Source organism: Mya arenaria, chromosome 4, assembly GCF_026914265.1.
Source record: "Mya arenaria isolate MELC-2E11 chromosome 4, ASM2691426v1".
In the NCBI taxonomy this organism is placed as follows: domain Eukaryota; kingdom Metazoa; phylum Mollusca; class Bivalvia; order Myida; family Myidae; genus Mya; species Mya arenaria.
The window spans coordinates 32331635-32353311 of record NC_069125.1 but is presented as its reverse complement, the minus strand read 5'-3'; the positions used below and the strand labels follow the sequence as shown (position 1 = coordinate 32353311).

Sequence of the window (21677 nt, the reverse complement as noted above, 5' to 3'; positions counted from 1 at the left end):
TCAGCTATTCCTTCATACAAATGTATCTTATCAGTTACTCTTCTTTAAGAACAAATACTCATTTTCAGAAGAAACTATTAATGTTTTTTTCTAGATATAAGTATTGATCACCTTTTTTAGCTCCACTGGCCGAAGGCCATGGAGCTTATGTCGTCACAGATTGTCCGTCGTGAGTGCGTGCGTGCGTGCGTAAACTTTTACTTTAAACAACATCTCCTCTGAAACTGATAAGCGGATTTTGACAAAACTTCACAGGAATGTTCCTTTGGTGGTCCTTTACCAAAATTGCTCAAATGGTTCCGGTCCATTGCACAATATGGCCGCCAGAGCTAAAAATAGCAAAATCTTTAAACGACATCTCCTCTGAAAAGGTTCGGCAGATTTTGATGAAACTTGACAGTAATGTTCCTTGGGTGGTCCTTTATTAAAATTGCTCAAATGGTTCTGGTCCATTGCACAATATGGCCGCCACAGCTAAAAATAGCAAAATCTTTAAACGACATCTCCTCTGAAACGGATAGGCAGATTTTGATGAAACTTGACAGAATTGTTCCTTGGGTGGTCCTTAACCAAAATTGCTCAAATGGTTCTGGTCCGCTGCACAACATGGCTGCCAGGGCAAAAAAATAGAAAAACCTTTAAAGAACATCTTCTCAGAAACCGATGATCAGATTTTGATGAAACTTAACAGAAATGTTCCTTGGATGGTCCTTTATCAAATTTGCTTCAATGGTTTCGGTCCACTGCACAAGATGGCCCCCAGAGGTAAAAATAGAAAAACCTTTAAACAACTTCTCCTCAGAAACCGATGATCGTATTGCAATGAAACTTGACAGAAATGTTACTTGGGTAGTCCTTAACCAAAATAGCCCAAACAGTTCTGGTCTGCTGCACAACATGGGCACCAGAGCTAAGAATAGAAAAAACGTTAAACTACATCTTCTCAGAAACCGATTATCAGATTTTGATGAAACTTTACATAAATGTTCATCGGGATGCCCTTTAACCAAAATTGCCCAAATGGTTCCGGTCCGCTGCACAACATGGCTGCGAGAGTTAAAAATAGAAAAACCTTTAAGGACTTCTCGTCCGCAGTCTTCACGAAAAACATTTTAACCTACTAGCCAGTTGGACTAGCATAATGGCATATTTTACTAGTCCGAATGACAATCTAGTAGTCCGACTATTTTGCCACATTATAAAACTGTATGCTTGAGGTAAATACCTATTTCAATTGAGCAGCTTGCAGTTTGAGTAAACATTTCTTTGTTATGATGCTCATGCAGTGATAGGCAGTGACATCCTTCTGTTGGGAATAGTGCTCCTTGTTTTTCAGAACCTATGGGTACTATGTAAAAACAAAAGGCATCTTGCTTGAATAGACTGTAATAATATCAACATGGTTAGAAAAGAAATGCCATGCTTTAATAGCTTTGATTACATTTTACTACTGAATTACCTCCCTTTAATAGAAAAAAAAAATAATGTCTAAATTTTTCACGTATAGCATCTTTAAATAATTTTTAAACAATAATAATTTATGAGTAAACATATAAGCATAAAGTTCTCACAAAAAGATCAATTTAAAAACCTTACATTTATACATAGGAAAGTATATATAGACTGAACATTAATTTTCGTTTAAGTGACATTCTGAAAGTTTATGAAACAGCTATTTTTAGTAACTTAAATGGCCGAAAAGTGTAAGTGAAACACCAAGTCGATTCTATCTCGTCAGTTCTTGTTCAGGTTAGATATTTGCTTCATAATCTATTCAGATTAAATGTTAACCGATGATCAGATTTTGATGAAACTTGACAGAAATGTTCCTTGGGTGGTCATTAACCAAAATTTGTTAAATGGTTCCAGTCCACTGCACACCATGGCTGCCAGAGCTAAAAAATAAAAAAACTTTATACGACTTGTCGTCGAAACCGATGACCTTTTTTCGATAAAACTTGACAGAAATGTTTGTTTGGTGCTCCTTTACTCAAATTGCCCAAATCATTTCGGTCCACTGCACAACATGGCAGCCAGAGCTATTAAAGTAAAAAATTTTTTTAAATAACTTCTCCTCAAAAATTGATGATTGTATTTCTATGAAACTTGACGAAAATGTTCGTTAGGTGGTCTTTGCTTGAACCTTTTGGCCAGTGGAGCACAGGCACTGATGTGCCTCTTGTCTTGTGTTCATGCTATATGAACGCAGGGAGCAAATGACTCATGGAATTTGCCTGCATGCCCAACTGCGTTCATGAAGCATAAATGCAAGAAAAAATGCGATCAATTAAAAAATGAAATTGTGCAAATGAATTTAAAACTCAACTGCAATGTTTACATGTACCTATTGCTAAATGTACAAGTACACATATATTTTATATATTTCAATTCCTAAAGTCTGGTCCCAATTACTTAAATATCATTTAAGATTAACAGGCTTTAGTATCTTATTTCAATTAGCAAAAATATAACTTAAACTTGCTTTTGAGAAATGATTTTTAGCTCCACTGGCCGAAGGCCATGGAGCTTATGTCGTCACAGATTGTCCGTCGTGAGTTCGAGCGTGCGTGCGTGCGTGCGTAAACTTTTATTTTAAACGACATCTCCTCTGAAACTGATAAGCGGATTTTGACAAAACTTCACAGGAATGTTCCTTTGGTGGTCCTTTACCAAAATTGCTCAAATGGTTCCGGTCCATTGCACAATATGGCCGCCAGAGCTAAAAATAGCAAAATCTTTAAACGACATCTCCTCTGAAAAGGTTCGGCAGATTTTGATGAAACTTGACAGTAATGTTCCTTGGGTGGTCCTTTATTAAAATTGCTCAAATGGTTCTGGTCCATTGCACAATATGGCCGCCACAGCTAAAAATAGCAAAATCTTTAAACGACATCTCCTCTGAAACGGATAGGCAGATTTTGATGAAACTTGACAGAATTGTTCCTTGGGTGGTCCTTAACCAAAATTGCTCAAATGGTTCCGGTCCGCTGCACAACATGGCTGCCAGGGCAAAAAAATAGAAAATCCTTTAAAGAACATCTTCTCAGAAACCGATGATCAGATTTTGATGAAACTTGACAGAAATGTTCCTTGGGTGGTCATTAACCAAAATTTGTTAAATGGTTCCAGTCCACTGCACACCATGGCTGCCAGAGCTAAAAAATAAAAAAAACTTTATACGACTTGTCGTCGAAACCGATGACCTTTTTTCGATAAAACTTGACAGAAATGTTTGTTTGGTGCTCCTTTACTCAAATTGCCCAAATCATTTCGGTCCACTGCACAACATGGCAGCCAGAGCTATTAAAGTAAAAAATTTTTTTAAATAACTTCTCCTCAAAAATTGATGATTGTATTTCTATGAAACTTGACGAAAATGTTCGTTAGGTGGTCTTTGCTTGAACCTTTTGGCCAGTGGAGCACAGGCACTGATGTGCCTCTTGTTGTTTTTTTATCATAAAGATAATTCCTATTTTCAGTGTGAAAACTCTAATACACTTGTTTTCCATATAATGTTATTACTAAAATTTGAAACTTGAAGAAGAAAATAATACACAAATAAAGAAAATAAACAAAAAAAGTGAGCTTAGCTTAAACCTGTTGTAAGTGACATATGCATGCAGTTCGCAGTCTGTTGTCTTAGGATTTACCCTATTCAAGAACTTGCTGTTATTGTTTATCTTTGAGTTTAACTGAGTATCCTTGTCATCTTCTAGAATTAACCTTAAAGGGTCAGTAAGCTATTAAGTCTGACCTTGACCTTTTTCTAAGTTTGAAAATTTGCTGGATAAATTAGCCAGTTTATTTTTCAACTATAAACCTGAAAGCTAGAAAAATAAGTTTACAAATGAAAGATTTCATTAGCAAATACAACTTTTAAAGGTGATATATTTGTACTATATTCTCTAACATGCGGCAAATTGATTTGTGGATTGATCGAGTGAAAGTATTAAGCCAATATACATATCAACGGATAAACAGGTTCGGAGATTAGTGTAAGAGGGTGATAATAAAATTCTACTCATTTACAAATTAATCAATACATAGTATAGGCAGGCCAATTTAGAATGTTCTGTTCAAATTAAATGGGCTTAGTGAATGGATTAAATCTTTTATTAAAGAGTGGGTAAAACAATACCATGATTTCGTAGAGATATGTTTCACTTAAAATATCCACGATTTCGTGGATTTTTCAGTTGGGATGAGCTAGGGTAAGTAATTCAATAATGTATAATGTTTTTTGAGTTTGGATTTTATTTCACAGTGGTATGTTTTACTTGAAATATCCATAATTTTGTGGATTTTTCAGTTGGAATGAATAAAATTTGGGAAGGTACTTAAATTTTATAAAATTCTTGGTTCAGATTTACATTTGGTTTTTGTTTAAAGTTATTTATTTTATAATGATTGAGAAACAAGTCATTTCAACATTATATTAATCACTCTCATTAGCATGATATTATGCTGTGAAAGTGTGGTTTTGTGTTGTGTGTGGGGTGGGTGGGGAACCCGGGTACCCACTTGTCCAGCTTGTTGACTACCAATCAGACTCATGCGCCCAGGCCGGGAATCAAACCAGGGATGCCTTTGTGAGAAAAGAGTGCTTTAACTGGACAACCATTCACATTTCTATATTCTATTATATCTTACTTAAATATGATGTAATAAAACTATAGTCTTCATTGTTCTAATTTATACTTAATTATCCATTAAAATTATAACATTGTTAAATGCATAAATATCTTTACTTTACTATTCCCTATTATATCTTACTTAAATGCGATGTAATAAATCTATAGTCTTCCTTGTTCTGATTTATACTTAATTATCCATTAAAATTATAACATTGTTAAATGCATAAATATCTTTACTTTACTATTCCCTATTATATCTTACTTAAATGCGATGTAATAAATCTATAGTCTTCCTTGTTCTGATTTATATTTAATTTTTCATCTCAAACACAACATTGTTAAATGCCAAGATATCTCTTCATTAATTAAGAATGTTCGCCTTAAATTCTTTTATGTTGTATTTCAGTTGCTTAGCGAGAACCCTTGGGGTAAGTTTTCTTTTTGCTAAATCATACTCAAATTTTTTGCCTGTCTTACATACTGTTTTAACATATTTTAAGATTTTATTTATTGATAGTTCATGGTTGCATTTAAAATTGATGACTCTGAATTTTAAGCAAAACATTTTGTTTTCAAATATACCGGTAATATTTTTTTTTTTTTTAGTCTTTAATCTTGAAATAAATCTTATATTTTTCACCTAATTCTTAGGCAAAGCTTGAGCTTAATTTTTGTTTTCATACAATCAGCGCTTAAACAAATAAGAAATAGAAATATTTGAGTAAGAGATTGATTGAAATTTTGGCACTTTGAACTGGGCTAAATTCTAAAATTGATACAGTCAACATTTGTCAACAAAAGTAAATATGCAAAGTCAATGAGAGAACTATAAATTAATATTGCCTTTACATGTGAAATTGATGGTCTTTGTTCGAGTGTTGACTTTTTGATTTCCTTGTGTGTTTAAATTAACAAAATGAATGGAATTATTGAGTTGGTACCCAAGAAAATGAATTCAATTGCTTTTTGTACAACAGAGCCATCATTTCACTTAGATCGATTGTATTGGAATTGTATTGTGGAATAAAATGTTTCTGTTCGCCTGAATACAGTTTTAGCACATTAAAGAAATTTTTAAAGTGTACCGATGTTTTTTTCCCTTTTCAACTGCTTCAATAAGCCTTAGATAATATGTATTAGATTGAGATATCTGTATACTGCATTGTGTTTTCTTTTTAATCAACATCTCAATATTATAGCTCAACAAAACCCAATGTTCGATCTGAAGGCATAGGTGGCAGTGTCTGTCGGAGTAGGCGAATCTTTTTGGGGATATAATTATATATTATATAAGTTATCTACGGTAATCAGACAATGAAATTACAGTGACAAAACCAGTTGTCAAAAATTCAAAAACAAAACCTGTTTAGATGCACAAGATATGGGCCCAATTGACAAAAAACGTACAAACAATGCATGCGCATATACAAGAAGACCACACACGCATAAAAAATGCTTTACCGATAAAAATTAATGATGGGATTATTAATAAGACTGTTTTTACCCCTTGCCAAATAAGAGCTGAAGATTTCAAGTTCATAGTGATGTGATTTGTCAGCAGATTTGCAGATATCCACTGATGTAATGGCTCCAGGGACCAAAAAAACAAACAAACAAAAAACAACACTTTTTTTTTAACTGATTAAAAAAGTTAACTGGTTGCTTCTTGTTGTTCTTTTATTTGTAATTAGTATTGACTTTTGAGGGCTATCCTGACTTCAAATTTGAAGCAAACTGAAGTAAAAAGCCAGTTTTGCTTCTGTGGTAAAAGGGCCCCAAAACCCATTGCCAAAATGGTTTGAGCCCATTAGCTGCCTGATCAATCATATCCCAAGATAACTAAACAAAATAAATGAGCACAAACATGCAGCTTTGAAAAAGTAAGATGCACAAACACTTTTGCGAGAACAATGTTTGAAAATATAACGTTTTCTTTTTATCTCATTTTTATAAAAAAAAATATTACGTATAATTTTGTCTATTATAAAAAACAAATCTGTTCACCATTTCTGACTGATTCTGCCACCTATGTTTAATCATTGCATGAAATACATGTTCATTTTTCATCATGGATACATAGCCCATTTTAATTCCAATGTTCATATAGAGAAACCAGATCTTTATCTTGTTTTCATCACTTTGTACAAAGATGAGTACCTAGTTTGCATTTATAAAAGCTTTTGTATAGTTTTGTTTTTCAAACTATCAGATTAAAAGATTCACTTCTTGAGTCTCAAGAAATTGTTAGTTTTCATTAAATACATATTGCTATGTGACGTAAATGGCTTAACATCACAAAATTGTATAATAGCCAAAAGAGTAGATAGTGTTTTTATTATAATATGCTTTTCTGTGATTTATAGAGATTTATAAGTGAAATATCACTTGATATATTACTATTTCAAACAGTGAGAATATCAATTTTATATTTTTCACTGTTTTGAAATTTTTAATTTTAAGTCGTTATAACTTCAAAATCAAATGAGAGCGGGCACAGGGCTGGGACACGGTTTTAAATGACGTCATTTCTGAAATGCACACTGTTTGCATACACTTTGATCCACATTTCTAACATTCTACAATTACGAGTAAAATGTAATAATAGTTGTATCCTTTTTATGTATGTTATTGTTGTGCTACTGCAAGATGGCAATAAATCACCTCTTGAACATCAGAAGTAAATCTACCACTCTTCAAAAATAGCTTCGAGTGCTCACCTGGCGTAATATATTGCGATCTTACCCCAAAACAAACAATTTATTCTCTATAGTAAGTTACAGAATACTGATAATTACCATCAACATTATTTAGAATAGAAGGGGGTGGGGGTTATAAGGACTTTGACTCCTTATCTGGGAGCCATTCCGACAAGTAGTCTATGAGTGATTGCGAAACTAGGAGAGATTTTCAGTATTTCAGTAATACTACATAATTACAAACTTCTCCTAGGTAAGGAATGGCTCCTTGGATTTTTGAGAACAAAATGTGTGTGTAACCTCAAATTATCCCATCTTTGCCTTAGGCCTCTTTACCCGACCCTAGGTCCCCACCCTACTGTTTTTATAGTCAGTTGGTAAAAAAATGAAAAATAAATCAATCATTTTTTTGCCAACTGACTATAAAAACGGTAGGGTGGGCACTTATGTAACCTTATGTTACTTCATTTACTTAGATAGGGTCTGGTATATATATATATATATTTACTTTTTTATTTTTTTAGTGTGTGTTTTAATATGTAGTTTAAAACCTTTAAAGCCTTATACAGATGATTACTTTAACACAATTATCCAATGATGACAATTGCATTCTTACAATAAGCTTAATAAAAAAAAAAAAAAAAAAAGATAAAAAGCCTACCTACCCTACCTGTTTTTGAAAAGGATGTAACCCTAACCAAACCATTTTTTTTTGGCCTTGGTTAGAAATCATTTTGTTTATTAAAATTTAGACAAACAATAGTACTCAGGTTGCTTTTACTTTATGAAATAATTTCTATTGGGGGAAAAGGTAGTTAAAGATCTACTTTCTCACTGGTCACCAAATATTAGCTTAATCAGCACACATTATTGTTATTATCGACATTGATTTGTAAATTGATTTGACACATGAATCGTGATTGTTGAAAAGCGAAATTGGATATCTGTATTTCATTGTGTTTTAATTTTATGTACAGTTGAAAATGAGTGTCCTAGCTCACTAATCGGTGTAATATGTGTCCTCCAGAGAAAATGTTAAAATGAATTTTGAAAAATTGTAATAATTAAATAAAGATGAAGACAAAGTTGTACATAATAGTGTATATTTTTAATTTTAATGTTCTAATGAAAATTAATTAAGCCGAAAGTATGTGAAATTATTCAAATTTATGTGTCACATTCCGCTTTTAGGCTAATGATGGCAGAAAGACATTAAAGCGAACTTGTCAATAGCAGCATATGTAATTATAAATAGCGCAGTCGGGAAAGATCAAGATGACGAGTCACAAGGGACATTTTGTTGTTCCTTCCATTTTTATCAAACCTTCAATCTCTTGTCAATTATGTTTTCTAAAGGTTCATGAAATCAAGACTTTGTCAGTCAATTTGTTCTACAAAATATAGTCAGCCACCTAGTATTCTATGAAAAAAGAACAGAGGAAAACTTTGAATAAAAACACTCAATTCTCATTGGTCAGTAAATAGGTGCATATACAGCATTGCTCTGAAGCATCTTGAGTTATATAGACTTTTGTGAAAACACTGTCTTTGTTATAGTTCTGTTCTTAATTTTTCATAGTGGAAACTTGTTTGTGATATCATATCATTGTTATCACCCTTAAGGATGCCCCCTGTCTATTCGGGATGTGTAAATGACAAACAATGTTTGTGTACTAAAATTTTTCATTTTTAGACTGAAATTATAAAAAAAGTAAAACAAATCAAAGCCATTCGCAATACTGAAGTCAGATCAGCATGATCAAATTCAGTCTAGACAAGCCAATTGTTGGTTTTCAGAAGCCCTGGACATATGAATTGAACCCATATCTCCTACTTTTTAATTTTAAGTGGTCATTATGATGTAAGCAGGTTTTATTTGGGCCAATTCTCTTATTAAGCACATGTGTCATAATGTCATTTGTGTTTTCTTTTTAAATGTAATTGTTTTTGTTAAGCCTTTCTTAAACTTTCAGTGCCCTTAAAGACAGGTTAAGCACGGTTAAGGGAATTACCCTGATAGGTTTTAATACGTATATGACTTTCAGCTATTAAAATATTAGTTTAGGATTTAGAATGATTTTCTTTGAATTTGACTTAATTTCTGTACGGTGGTTAGCCTGTTTAACACTGACCTTTGCAACATGAACAATAACTATTGTCATTTCTTGATGCTGTTTTATTTTATTTTTTTCAAAAACTGATCGAGGTATTGGAATGAAACTTGGTACACATGTTGCAAGGGACAATACACTTATGTGTAGCAAGACAAATAACTCTGGCTCTAATAATTGTTGAGTTATGTCCCTTTTTCAACTTAAATAAACAAGAACAGAGGAGGTTTTGCGTTCACTCTGCATCACTATTGTTTTTACTTCATGCAAATATAATTTTATCTCATACACAATTTAATATCATTGCACTCAGAATTAACAGAAGTTTGTTAAAGTTAACAATGTTCAAGTTTACGCTCAAATCTTTACTTCTTCGGAAGTTTCATAGCGATTTCAAGTTTCTAGTGTGATCTGCAGTACTTTTTTTAGACAACTGTCTCAACTGCGCTATTTTGTTTTTAAATTTTCCAGCACATAAAAAATATTTCATTTTCAAAGGTTAACAGTGATGACGTTAACAACTTTGTTAACTTTAACACAGTTCTGAATAATTGGCCAAATGTTGACATAATGTTAAACAATGAGTGTATTAAATGAACAATATAAATATACTGTTGTTGTTGTTTTTTAGTTAACATTTGTATGTAGGTTTTCCCATCTATATGATATGTACAAGATTTGTAATGAAACTTTTGCTTTAACATCAAATGTTGTCAGGCAAACAGGCATGCCTTTAAGATGTACAATCCAGCCATAATGGGCCACTTTCATTTTCTATGTTAAATCGAATTTCATTAATGGTCCCATCAGCATATGTATCCCAGGGATTTAGCATATTTATTTACTGATTAGTGGATTGAAATTTTAATCTGCCTAAAGATGAAATAAATCTTATCTTGAATGCCTTTTAATCGCCTTAAATTTAATGAAAATATAACGGGAGACCTCAGACTGAAGCATATGTGCATTTTGGAAAATAATTTGCTGTTTATTCTTATTAAAATACTTTTTTTCCAAATGTGTTCTTATATCATGCTGTTAGTGTTAATAGGGTTTTAGCAATGTTTTAAAAAGGGCAGGGTGCTTCAGAAGAGGGACAGGGTGCCAAGGGGGAAGATGTTAGCAATTGTGTTTAAATGAAGTAATATATATATGGTTTCAATAGCCAAATATGTAAAGTTTGTTTAATATGTTTATAATCTGATTATATGTTTAATCAAAACAAAAGTAATAGTGGACAGCCTTAAGCATTTAATTCTATGAAGGCAGAAAAGGGCCCATGCTGGTCTCCATGAGGGCAGAAGGGTGCTATTAAAAAGGGACAGGGTGCAGCACCCTTCCGTAACTCTTTTACTTAAACCCTAGCTGTTTTTTTGCTTCTTGTATTGTGCATGGAATTTATAACATATTTTGCTATTTTTCGTCATTGTAAATCTGACCTATTGCAAATTAATAAATGCATGAAATCCTGATGCCTCAAGTGAAAAAAAACTTTGAAAAAAAGTACAAAGAGCCATGAAATGTCACAAACAGCCGTCCTTCCATTTAACAATGACTTGAAATTGCATATTGAGGCACAATAAATGTATATTTTGGCATTTATTCAAAATAAATGGAAATGGTCATGAAAAGTGTATTCTTGAATATATGCTCACTTTTGGTGAAATTTCCCAGCATTTGTGACATTTCCTTGCATTTCGTTACTTTCCGTGGCTGTTCACACTTAATTCCTACAGCTGGAAATCTTTCTGAATTGGTCAAGTTAGGCCTTATGTTGTAAGCATTTAATTCAAGGAGCATTAAATTGATTGAAAAATATATCAATCTGTATGCTTTAGCTGATTAGAAATTGTTCAATAAATCTTTAATGATATTTGAATAGCTGATTTTTGTTCTCTTGAAGAGAAACCCTTAACTCAAGAGTTAACAAAGTTTCTGGACCGGGTTTGGCTTATTAGGCCTTCCCAAATTGATTCCATGTTTAGCGTCGGGCTCAAATTTGAAAACCTACCTACCAGGTAGGAAAATAAAATAAAATTGTCTTGTAGTTTCTTAGACAACAAGCGCTAATGGGATTTTACAGTAAAAACCTTATGATAAGGCCATGTTATAGTAAATTTTCCTTTTAGGGCTTCTAAGCAGTTAAATCCGTAGGCTGGCCTCAGCCCGGGGCTGACTCAATTGATTAAAAGAAGAAAAATAAATGTTAACTTTCTTTGTGTTGAGCTCGAAATGAATATGCATGCATGAGCTTCTTAATTACTTACTTAATAAAACCAATAAATGACTAGATGGAAATTTGGCGTTTGTTTTCCTTATTAAATGGAAATTTGGTGGTTGTTTCTGTTACTAAAAAGAAATTTGCATTTGTTTCCATAACTAAATGGAAATATGGCAGTTGTTTTTGCTACTAAATGGAAATTTGGCAGTTATTTCTGTTACTAAATGGAAATTTGGCGTTTGTTTTCGTTAGTAAGTGGAAATTTGGCAGTTGTTTTCGTTACTAAGAGGAAATTTGGCAGTTGTTTTTGTTACTTAATGGAAATTTGGCATTTGTTTCCATTTCTAAGTGGAAATTTGGCAGTTGTTTCCATTACTTATGGAAATTTGGCAGTTTTTTCCATTATTAATGGAAATTTGGCAGTTGTTTCCATTACTAATGGAAATTTGGTGGTTGTTTCTGTTACTAAATGGATATTTGGTGGTTGTTTCCATTACTTATGGAAATTTGGTGGTTGTTTCTGTTACTTAATGGACATTTGGTGGTTGTTTCTGTTTCTAATGGAAATTTGGTGGTTGTTTCTGTTACTAAATGGAAATTTGGCATTTGTTTCCATTTCTAAGTGGAAATTTGGCAGTTGTTTCCATTACTAATGGAAATTTGGCAGTTTTTTCCATTATTAATGGAAATTTGGCGGTTGTTTCCATTACTAATGGAAATTTGGTGGTTGTTTCTGTTCCTAAATGGATATTTGGTGGTTGTTTCCATTACTAATGGAAATTTGGTGGTTGTTTCTGTTACCAAATGGACATTTGGTGGTTGTTTCTGTTTCTAATGGAAATTTGGTGGTTGTTTCTGTTACTAAATTGAAATTTGGCGGTTGTTTCCATTACTAATGGAAATTTAGCAGCTGTTTCTGTTACTAAATGGAAATTTGGCAGTGGTTTCCATTACTTAATGGAAATTTGGCGGTTGTTTCCATTACTTATGGAAATTTGGCGGTTGTTTCCATTACTATTGGAAATTTGGTGGTTGTTTCCATTACTATTGGAAATTTGGCGGTTGTTTCTGTTACAAAATGGAAATTTGGCGGTTATTTCTATTACTAAATGGAAATTTGGCGGTTGTTTTGATTTCTTAATGAAAATTGGCGATTGTTTCTGTTACTAAATGGAAATTTGGCAGTTGTTTCCATTATTAAATGGAAATTTGGCAGTTGTTTCCATTACTAAATGGAAATTTGGTGGTTGTTTCCATTAGGGTTATTTCTGTTACTAAATGGAAATTTGAAGGTTGCAATCTCTTTATTAGATTTTTGATTGTCAGAGCTCTTCTCAAGCTCTTCGAAATGATTAAATGTAAACCAGTTGTGCAAGTCCATTGGTGTAGGCATTACCAGAAACACTAAATACATTTGTATGTCTTTCTAGCAAGAAAGTTCATGCAATAGACACTACTTTCCTCGACTGAGTCAAGTCATTTTATCATTTCACCATAATGGATAATTTGGAGTTTTTTTAATTAATCAATCAACATAGAGCCCTTTTTGGGTGGCCTTATATGCAAACATTGCCTCATTTTACAAGATGTCTGATAAGGCATGACTCTGCTTTCTCCATTAAATATCAAGATGATCCAATAGATTGTGCTTTCTTGCAGCTATGGCTAAGAAAAGATTTAATGTGTTTGAAAACGTGTTCTTTTTTATTTTTTCTGTAAAGTTTGTTTTCTCTTGAGTATTTTTTTCCATAAAAAATACAAAGGAAGACTGATTGTGTTATAACTGTCTGTTCAAGATTGATCAAGTTTTACAACATCAATAAAAGAAAATTGCTGTGCAAACTTATGTGAATATCATAAATTTATAATAAACAAGTTTTAAGGGATCCAACCCACACATTTTCAAGTTCTCCAATAGCTTCATTAGCAGAATTGTTAAATTCTGATATCTGATGAGCCCTTATAACTTTGGTATCAGTGGTAAGGGTCTCAATAAATAAGGCCAAATTTCATTTGGTTAGGGTTACATCCATTTCGAAAACAGGTATGGTAGGTAAGGTCTATTTAGATGTCTATTTTAGGGTTTATTTTATACAACTGATTATAAAAACAGTAGGGTTGGTGCCTATTTATACAACTGATTATAAAAACAGTAGGGTTGGTGCCTATTTATACAACTGATTATAAAAACAGTAGGGTTGGTGCCTATTTATACAACTGATTATAAAAACAGTAGGGTTGGTGCCTATTTATACAACTGATTATAAAAACAGTAGGGTTGGTGCCTATTTATACAACTGATTATAAAAACAGTAGGGTTGGTGCCTATTTATACAACTGATTATAAAAACAGTAGGGTTGGTGCCTATTTATACAACTGATTATAAAAACAGTAGGGTTGGTGCCTATTTATACAACTGATTATAAAAACAGTAGGGTTGGTGCCTATTTATACAACTGATTATAAAAACAGTAGGGTTGGTGCCTATTTATACAACTGATTATAAAAACAGTAGGGTTGGTGCCTATTTATACAACTGATTATAAAAACAGGAGGGTTGGTGCCTATTTATACAACTGATTATAAAAACAGGAGGGTTGGTGCCTATTTATACAACTGATTATAAAAACAGGAGGGTTGGTGCCTATTTATACAACTGATTATAAAAACAGGAGGGTTGGTGCCTATTTATACAACTGATTATAAAAACAGTAGGGTTGGTGCCTATTTATACAACTGATTATAAAAACAGTAGGGTTGGTGCCTATTTATACAACTGATTATAAAAACAGGAGGGTTGGTGCCTATTTATACAACTGATTATAAAAACAGGAGGGTTGGTGCCTATTTATACAACTGATTATAAAAACAGGAGGGTTGGTGCCTATTTATACAACTGATTATAAAAACAGGAGGGTTGGTGCCTATTTATACAACTGATTATAAAAACAGGAGGGTTGGTGCCTATTTATACAACTGATTATAAAAACAGTAGGGTTGGTGCCTATTTATACAACTGATTATAAAAACAGGAGGGTTGGTGCCTATTTATACAACTGATTATAAAAACAGGAGGGTTGGTGCCTATACCAAAGGTAGGGTCAGGTAACCCGAACTAAATGTTTGTATTTTTAGTATTTTTGAGGCCTAAATGACAAAAGGTACATTATACATAAAGTTATTACAGTTTCTGAGTTTGTATACTTGCTTTATTTTATCCCCCATTAAAAGGCAGAGAGGATATAATAATGGTAGGCGCTTGTGTTTGTGTGTATGCATGTGAATGTGGGTGTGCTTGCGCATCTGGGGAATCTTGTCGCGAGCATAACTTCAAATGTCTTGAAGGTATTGACTTCATGTACAGATACATCTTATAGAGGAGAAGTGCAGTGCATATAACCATAACCCTAGCTGCAGTGTTTGCAATAGATACAGTACAAGTTTTTCTTCAAAAGTGTCCTCTTACAGACGTAAGAAGCTGTTTCGCTAGGACGAACACCAATTTTGTCTGAGGCAAAGCAATTGACATGCATGCCTTTATACACAAGCCGGGGGTCTTTTTGGGGGTCTTATTTTCCGATTCTGTGACATTAATAACAATGATAACTGTAACCCTTAACTCCAGAAAATGCAATTTATTCTGATGAAAAGCATTCCTATGGCCCCCATTTTAGAGCACATGCTGACATCATGCAAATACGGAAAAAAACATACCCAATTGTACATATTGACAGGGGAGTTGAAATTGCCGAAAGTTTTGTATTAATATATAAAATTATTAAAGTTATGTGTTCAGTGGACCATTTTATTGATTTTTTAGCACTACTATGCAGTGGATATTGATTGTTATTTTATGTTTTGACTCACACTTAGCGGATTTAAAAAAAATGCTGAATGGGGAAAAATGGTTATTTTTTAGTGTGCAGGTTTCTCAAAAGGAAACCCTGCATGTTTAATAGGACATGTACGGTAATTATGTATCAGATACCTTAAATTAATGCATTAATGTCTTGAAAGTCCTTGGTAAAGTTTAAAAGAAGCTCAGTGTTTGGCGAGGCTATCAATATCTCATCAATTTTGTTTAGATATATCAAAGCTTTCATCAAATGAACAAACATGTATATGATGAGTAATGTATATTGCTGAAAAAAAAATTGTGATCAAATAATGGTTAAACATTGTTTTTTTTCTTTACTATCAAAACTGCATTAGCTTGGTACTGCAAACTACTGAATGTTGCACATTAATTAAAACTGAATAATGACTTAATTGAATGAATTTAAAGCTGCATTCTCACAGATTTACCATTTTGACAACTTTTTTGTTTTTGTCTTAGAATGAGCCAATTTTTGCATTAATATCTGAAAACCAGTGATATAAGACTGCTGACAAAAGATCAGACCGCAGTTTTTCATATATACATACCCAAATTAAATATTTATGGCTGAAAGCATTACTAACGCTTTAAGAAAAATGCATAAAACGATGTTTTTGATCATAAATATAAACACCTGCAATCAGATTTTCTGTTCAATCTGTAAAAGTGCAGCTGTAAGGGTCATTTTCGTCAGAAGAGAGATACAAGAGTTTTTACTAATATTTATTGATGTGCAGTCAAATAATAGCATACAGAAGCATCAGCTTGAAAACTATACCTCAGAGGAAACAATTGAAAATTGTATATTGTTAACATTATAGAAGAACTCCTTGTATTAGCCATCATTATACATGTAATTTAACTTCATACAAATTTATTTAAAATTATGATAAATGCTATTTTTGTTAGGATAACTTTAATTCTTTCAGATAGTTAAGTTAAGGTATTTGCATTTTTAATTTACGAGTTCTGGTTTTGGATACAGATAATAAAAGAGTAGTTTGAATTTTGCTCCTAGCAATTCTGAAGTGTATTCTGTCACATTAATCATTCTCAAGATTGTTATGTCTTTAGTTTATTTGCTTAAGATTTGTTAATTATAATCGGATTGGGTTTTGCTTTCTGCTCACTCCTGACAATGCCTGTTACATCTCATGTGTACTTAAATATCACAAGTGGATCCAGGGGGTGGGGAAGGGGGTACACCTGGTGTGCACCCGTGGGGGAGGGGTTGACCTGGTGTGCACCAGTGGGGAAGGGGGTTCACCTGGCATGCACCGGTGGGGTAGGGGGTTCACTGGTGTAAACCCGTGGGGGAGGGAGTTCACCTTGTGTGCACCCGTGGGGGAGGGGGTTAATTGGTGTAAACCCAGGGAGAGGGGGTTCCTTTGGGTAAACCCGTGGGGGAGGGGGTTCACTGGTGTACACCTGTGGGGGAGGAGGTTCACCTGGCGGGCAACAGTTAGGGAGGGGGTTCACCTAGAGTGCATCCCTGGGGGAGGTGGTTCACCTGGCGTGCACACCTCTTAAATTGTCAAAGTGACTATGGCAAACAAAATATACAGTATAGACCATTATGCACTGTTACAGACTAAATGTAGCCAAAATGTTTGAAGGAGATGTTTATCAACCCCACCAAGTTTAGAGCCAATTTTTATTGTTTCCTTGGGGAGGGGTCATGCCCTTACTTGGATACCCCAAAGTATGGGCTGCAATACTTTAACATAGTTTGTGTTGCGGGCTCTTACATAAATCTTGGATTCGCCCCTGACTTTGAGTCTTATATCCTTAAATCAATCAATCATTCAATGTTCATTATAATGTCGTCTTTGAGATATTTACATAAGACCAAAACTGGGGTTTATTTTCTATGCTGTAACATTTTAAATTGTATTGAAATGGAAATGTCCTGAAAAGCTGTAGAATTTTGTATTTAATCATTGAATAGAGTAATGCCCATATCTTTATGTATCTAATTGACTTTAAAAATGCATTTAAATGAATATACAAAAAGTCTATGTCTATTTTTGCAGTCTATTGAATCTAAAGGAGAGTGACATATTCATCAAAATTAGTTGATGAACTCATGTTTTTGAATGAGTATTTCTCTTCAATGACAGCCGTTAATTGCTTCAAATTTTGCTACATACTTGAGCCTAGGCTCAAGATGAGAGTAGACTAGTGGTATAGGTAGTGCATCTCTTGCACAAAAGGTTGTGGGTTCGATGGGAGTGATCTAGTGGTTTAGGTGTTCGCCTCTCATCAAACAGGTCTATTGGTATAGGTGTCCATCTCTCATCCAACAGGTCTATTGGTATAGGTGTTCATCTCTCATCCAGCAGGTCTGGTGGTATAGGTGTCCGCCTCTCATCCAACAGGTCTAGTGGTTTAGGTGTCCGCCTCTCATCCAACAGGTCTATTGGTATAGGTGTCCATCTCTCATCCAACAGGTCTGGTGGTATAGGTGTCCGCCTCTCATCCAACAGGTCTATTGGTATAGGTGTCCATCTCTCATCCAACAGGTCTGGTGGTATAGGTGTCCGCCTCTCATCTAACAGGTCTAGTGGTATAGGTGTCCATCTCTCATCCAACAGGTCTAGTGGTATAGGTGTCCGCCTCTCATCCAACAGGTCTATTGGTATAGGTGTCCATCTCTCATCCAACAGGTCTATTGGTATAGGTGCCCATCTCTCATCCAACAGGTCTGGTGGTATAGGTGTCCATCTCTCATCCAACAGGTCTATTGGTATAGGTGTCCGCCTCTCATCCAACAGGTCTAGTGGTATAGGTGTCCGCCTCTCATCTAACAGGTCTAGTGGTATAGGTGCCCATCTCTCATCCAACAGGTCTATTGGTATAGGTGCCCATCTCTCATCCAACAGGTCTGGTGGTATAGGTGTCCATCTCTCATCTAACAGGTCTAGTGGTATAGGTGTCCATCTCTCATCCAACAGGTCTATTGGTATAGGTGTCCATCTCTCATCCAACAGGTCTGGTGGTATAGGTGTCCATCTCTCATCCAACAGGTCTGGTGGTATAGGTGTCCATCTCTCATCCAACAGGTCTGGTGGTATAGGTGTCCATCTCTCATCCAACAGGTCTATTGGTATAGGTGTCCATCTCTCATCCAACAGGTCTATTGGTATAGGTGTCCATCTCTCATCCAACAGGTCTAGTGGTATAGGTGTCCATCTCTCATCTAACAGGTCTAGTGGTATAGGTGCCCATCTCTCATCCAACAGGTCTAGTGGTATAGGTGCCCATCTCTCATCCAACAGGTCTAGTGGTATAGGTGCCCATCTCTCATCCAACAGGTCTAGTGGTATAGGTGCCCATCTCTCATCCAACAGGTCTAGTGGTATAGGTGCCCATCTCTCATCCAACAGGTCTAGTGGTATAGGTGCCCATCTCTCATCCAACAGGTCTAGTGGTATAGGTGCCCATCTCTCATCCAACAGGTCTAGTGGTATAGGTGCCCATCTCTCATCCAACAGGTCTAGTGGTATAGGTGTCCATCTCTCATCTAACAGGTCTAGTGGTATAGGTGCCCATCTCTCATCTAACAGGTCTAGTGGTATAGGTGTCCATCTCTCATCTAACAGGTCTAGTGGTATAGGTGCCCATCTCTCATCTAACAGGTCTAGTGGTATAGGTGTCCATCTCTCATCTAACAGGTCTAGTGGTATAGGTGCCCATCTCTCATCCAACAGGTCTATTGGTATAGGTGCCCATCTCTCATCCAACAGGTCTATTGGTATAGGTGCCCATCTCTCATCCAACAGGTCTGGTGGTATAGGTGTCCATCTCTCATCCAACAGGTCTGGTGGTATAGGTGTCCGCCTCTCATCTAACAGGTCTATTGGTATAGGTGTCCATCTCTCATCCAACAGGTCTATTGGTATAGGTGCCCATCTCTCATCCAACAGGTCTGGTGGTATAGGTGTTCATCTCTCATCCAACAGGTCTGGTGGTATAGGTGTCCATCTCTCATCCAACAGGTCTAGTGGTATAGGTGTCCATCTCTCATCCAACAGGTCTGGTGGTATAGGTGTCCGCCTCTCATCTAACAGGTCTATTGGTATAGGTGTCCATCTCTCATCCAACAGGTCTATTGGTATAGGTGTCCATCTCTCATCCAACAGGTCTAGTGGTATAGGTGTCCATCTCTCATCCAACAGGTCTGGTGGTATAGGTGTCCATCTCTCATCCAACAGGTCTGGTGGTATAGGTGTCCGCCTCTCATCTAACAGGTCTATTGGTATAGGTGCCCATCTCTCATCCAACAGGTCTGGTGGTATAGGTGTCCATCTCTCATCCAACGGGTCTGGTGGTATAGGTATCCATCTCTCATCCAACAGGTCTGGTGGTATAGGTGTCCGCCTCTCATCCAACAGGTCTATTGGTATAGGTGTCCATCTCTCATCCAACAGGTCTATTGGTATAGGTGTCCATCTCTCATCCAACAGGTCTATTGGTATAGGTGCCCATCTCTCATCCAACAGGTCTGGTGGTATAGGTGTCCATCTCTCATCCAACAGGTCTGGTGGTATAGGTGTCCATCTCTCATCCAACAGGTCTGGTGGTATAGGTGTCCGCCTCTCATCTAACAGGTCTAGTGGTATAGGTGTCCATCTCTCATCCAACAGGTCTAGTGGTATAGGTGTCCGCCTATCATCCAACGGGTCTGGTGGTATAGGTATCCATCTCTCATCTAACAGGTCGAGTGGTATAGGTGTCCGCCTCTCATCCAACAGGTCTATTGGTATAGGTGTCCATCTCTCATCCAACAGGTCTATTGGTATAGGTGCCCATCTCTCATCCAACAGGTCTGGTGGTATAGGTGTCCATCTCTCATCCAACAGGTCTGGTGGTATAGGTGTCCATCTCTCATCTAACAGGTCTAGTGGTATAGGTGTCCATCTCTCATCCAACAGGTCTGGTGGTATAGGTGTCCCTCTCTCATCCAACAGGTCTAGTGGTATAGGTGTCCGCCTCTCATCTAACAGGTCTGGTGGTATAGGTGTCCGCCTCTCATCTAACAGGTCTAGTGGTATAGGTGTCCATCTCTCATCCAAGAGGTCTAGTGGTATAGGTGTCCATCTCTCACCCAACAGGTCTAGTGGTATAGGTGTCCACCTCTCACCCATCAGGTCTAGTGGTATAGGTGTATATCTGTCACTCAAGAGGTTGTTGGGCGATCCAGGCCAGGAAAAAATTTCAGAAGAAGGGAAACTGTACTGATTTCTATCCAGGAAACAGACTTGAGGGGGATTCTATAAGCTATCAGCTTTCGTCACAATCATGCTAAAAGAAATTAGCAGAAAAAACTGTCGTTTGCATACATTTAACAGTGTACTTGTTTCTATGTTTCATATCATTGTTAAGAAAATCACCTACTTGCATGATTGTACAATATATATATATACATGTATTTATACTGTTTCTTCCAGTTCCCAATCAGCCTGTTCAGAGACAACGTGACAGATGAGATTCAAGTGGAGGAAAATGGCCTTACTGTACAGGTAATGTCAGTCCATGATTTTGTTGTTTAAATGATTACTTCTGTCTGTGGTTACCTTGTAAAAATAATTTATTGGTTTTGATTTTATTTTTTTATATACCAATGGTTAATGGTTACTATATAAAAATAATTTTACGAAAATTACTGGTAAGTCAAAAAAAAATTCCAATGGTAAACCTTTATTTATACATAATCCAGCATTTAAGAAGCATTTAAAATGTATCACTATAGAATTTATTTGATTAAGATTTAGGAATAAGATGCTAGTTACTGACATTCTTACTTGTGTAGGAGCTACAAAAGATGCTGGAGTACAAACTGCTATACAAGGCCCTTCATCACACCCTGAACTCCCACACTGCCGACTGGAATACATGTGTGATACGCCGGGCAGCCGCTGTCCTCCAACACAAGGCCCTTAGGTAAGTCACTTAGTCAGGAGCTGATATACAAGGCCCTTCATCACACCCTGAACTCCCACACTGCCGACTGGAATACCTGTGTGATACGCCGGGCAGCCGCTGTCCTCCAACACAAGGCCCTTAGGTAAGTCACTAAGTCATGAGCTGTTGTACAAGCTTGTTCATCACACCCTCAACTCCCACACTGCCAACTG

The 21677-nt window shown here is 35.6% G+C and overlaps 1 protein-coding gene across 1 annotated transcript in view; it reads left to right on the top strand.

The window, feature by feature from the left end:
- Positions 1-4326: 4326 nt before the first annotated feature.
- Positions 4327-21677, top strand: part of LOC128230255 (uncharacterized) — a 36672-nt gene continuing 19321 nt past the window's right edge. The window contains exons 1-4 of the mRNA XM_052942365.1: positions 4327-4333; positions 5041-5062; positions 20991-21062; positions 21353-21483. Coding sequence (XP_052798325.1) covers positions 21365-21483 — 119 coding nt within the window. The 5' untranslated portion in view covers positions 4327-4333; positions 5041-5062; positions 20991-21062; positions 21353-21364. The remainder of the gene's footprint in view (positions 4334-5040; positions 5063-20990; positions 21063-21352; positions 21484-21677) is intronic.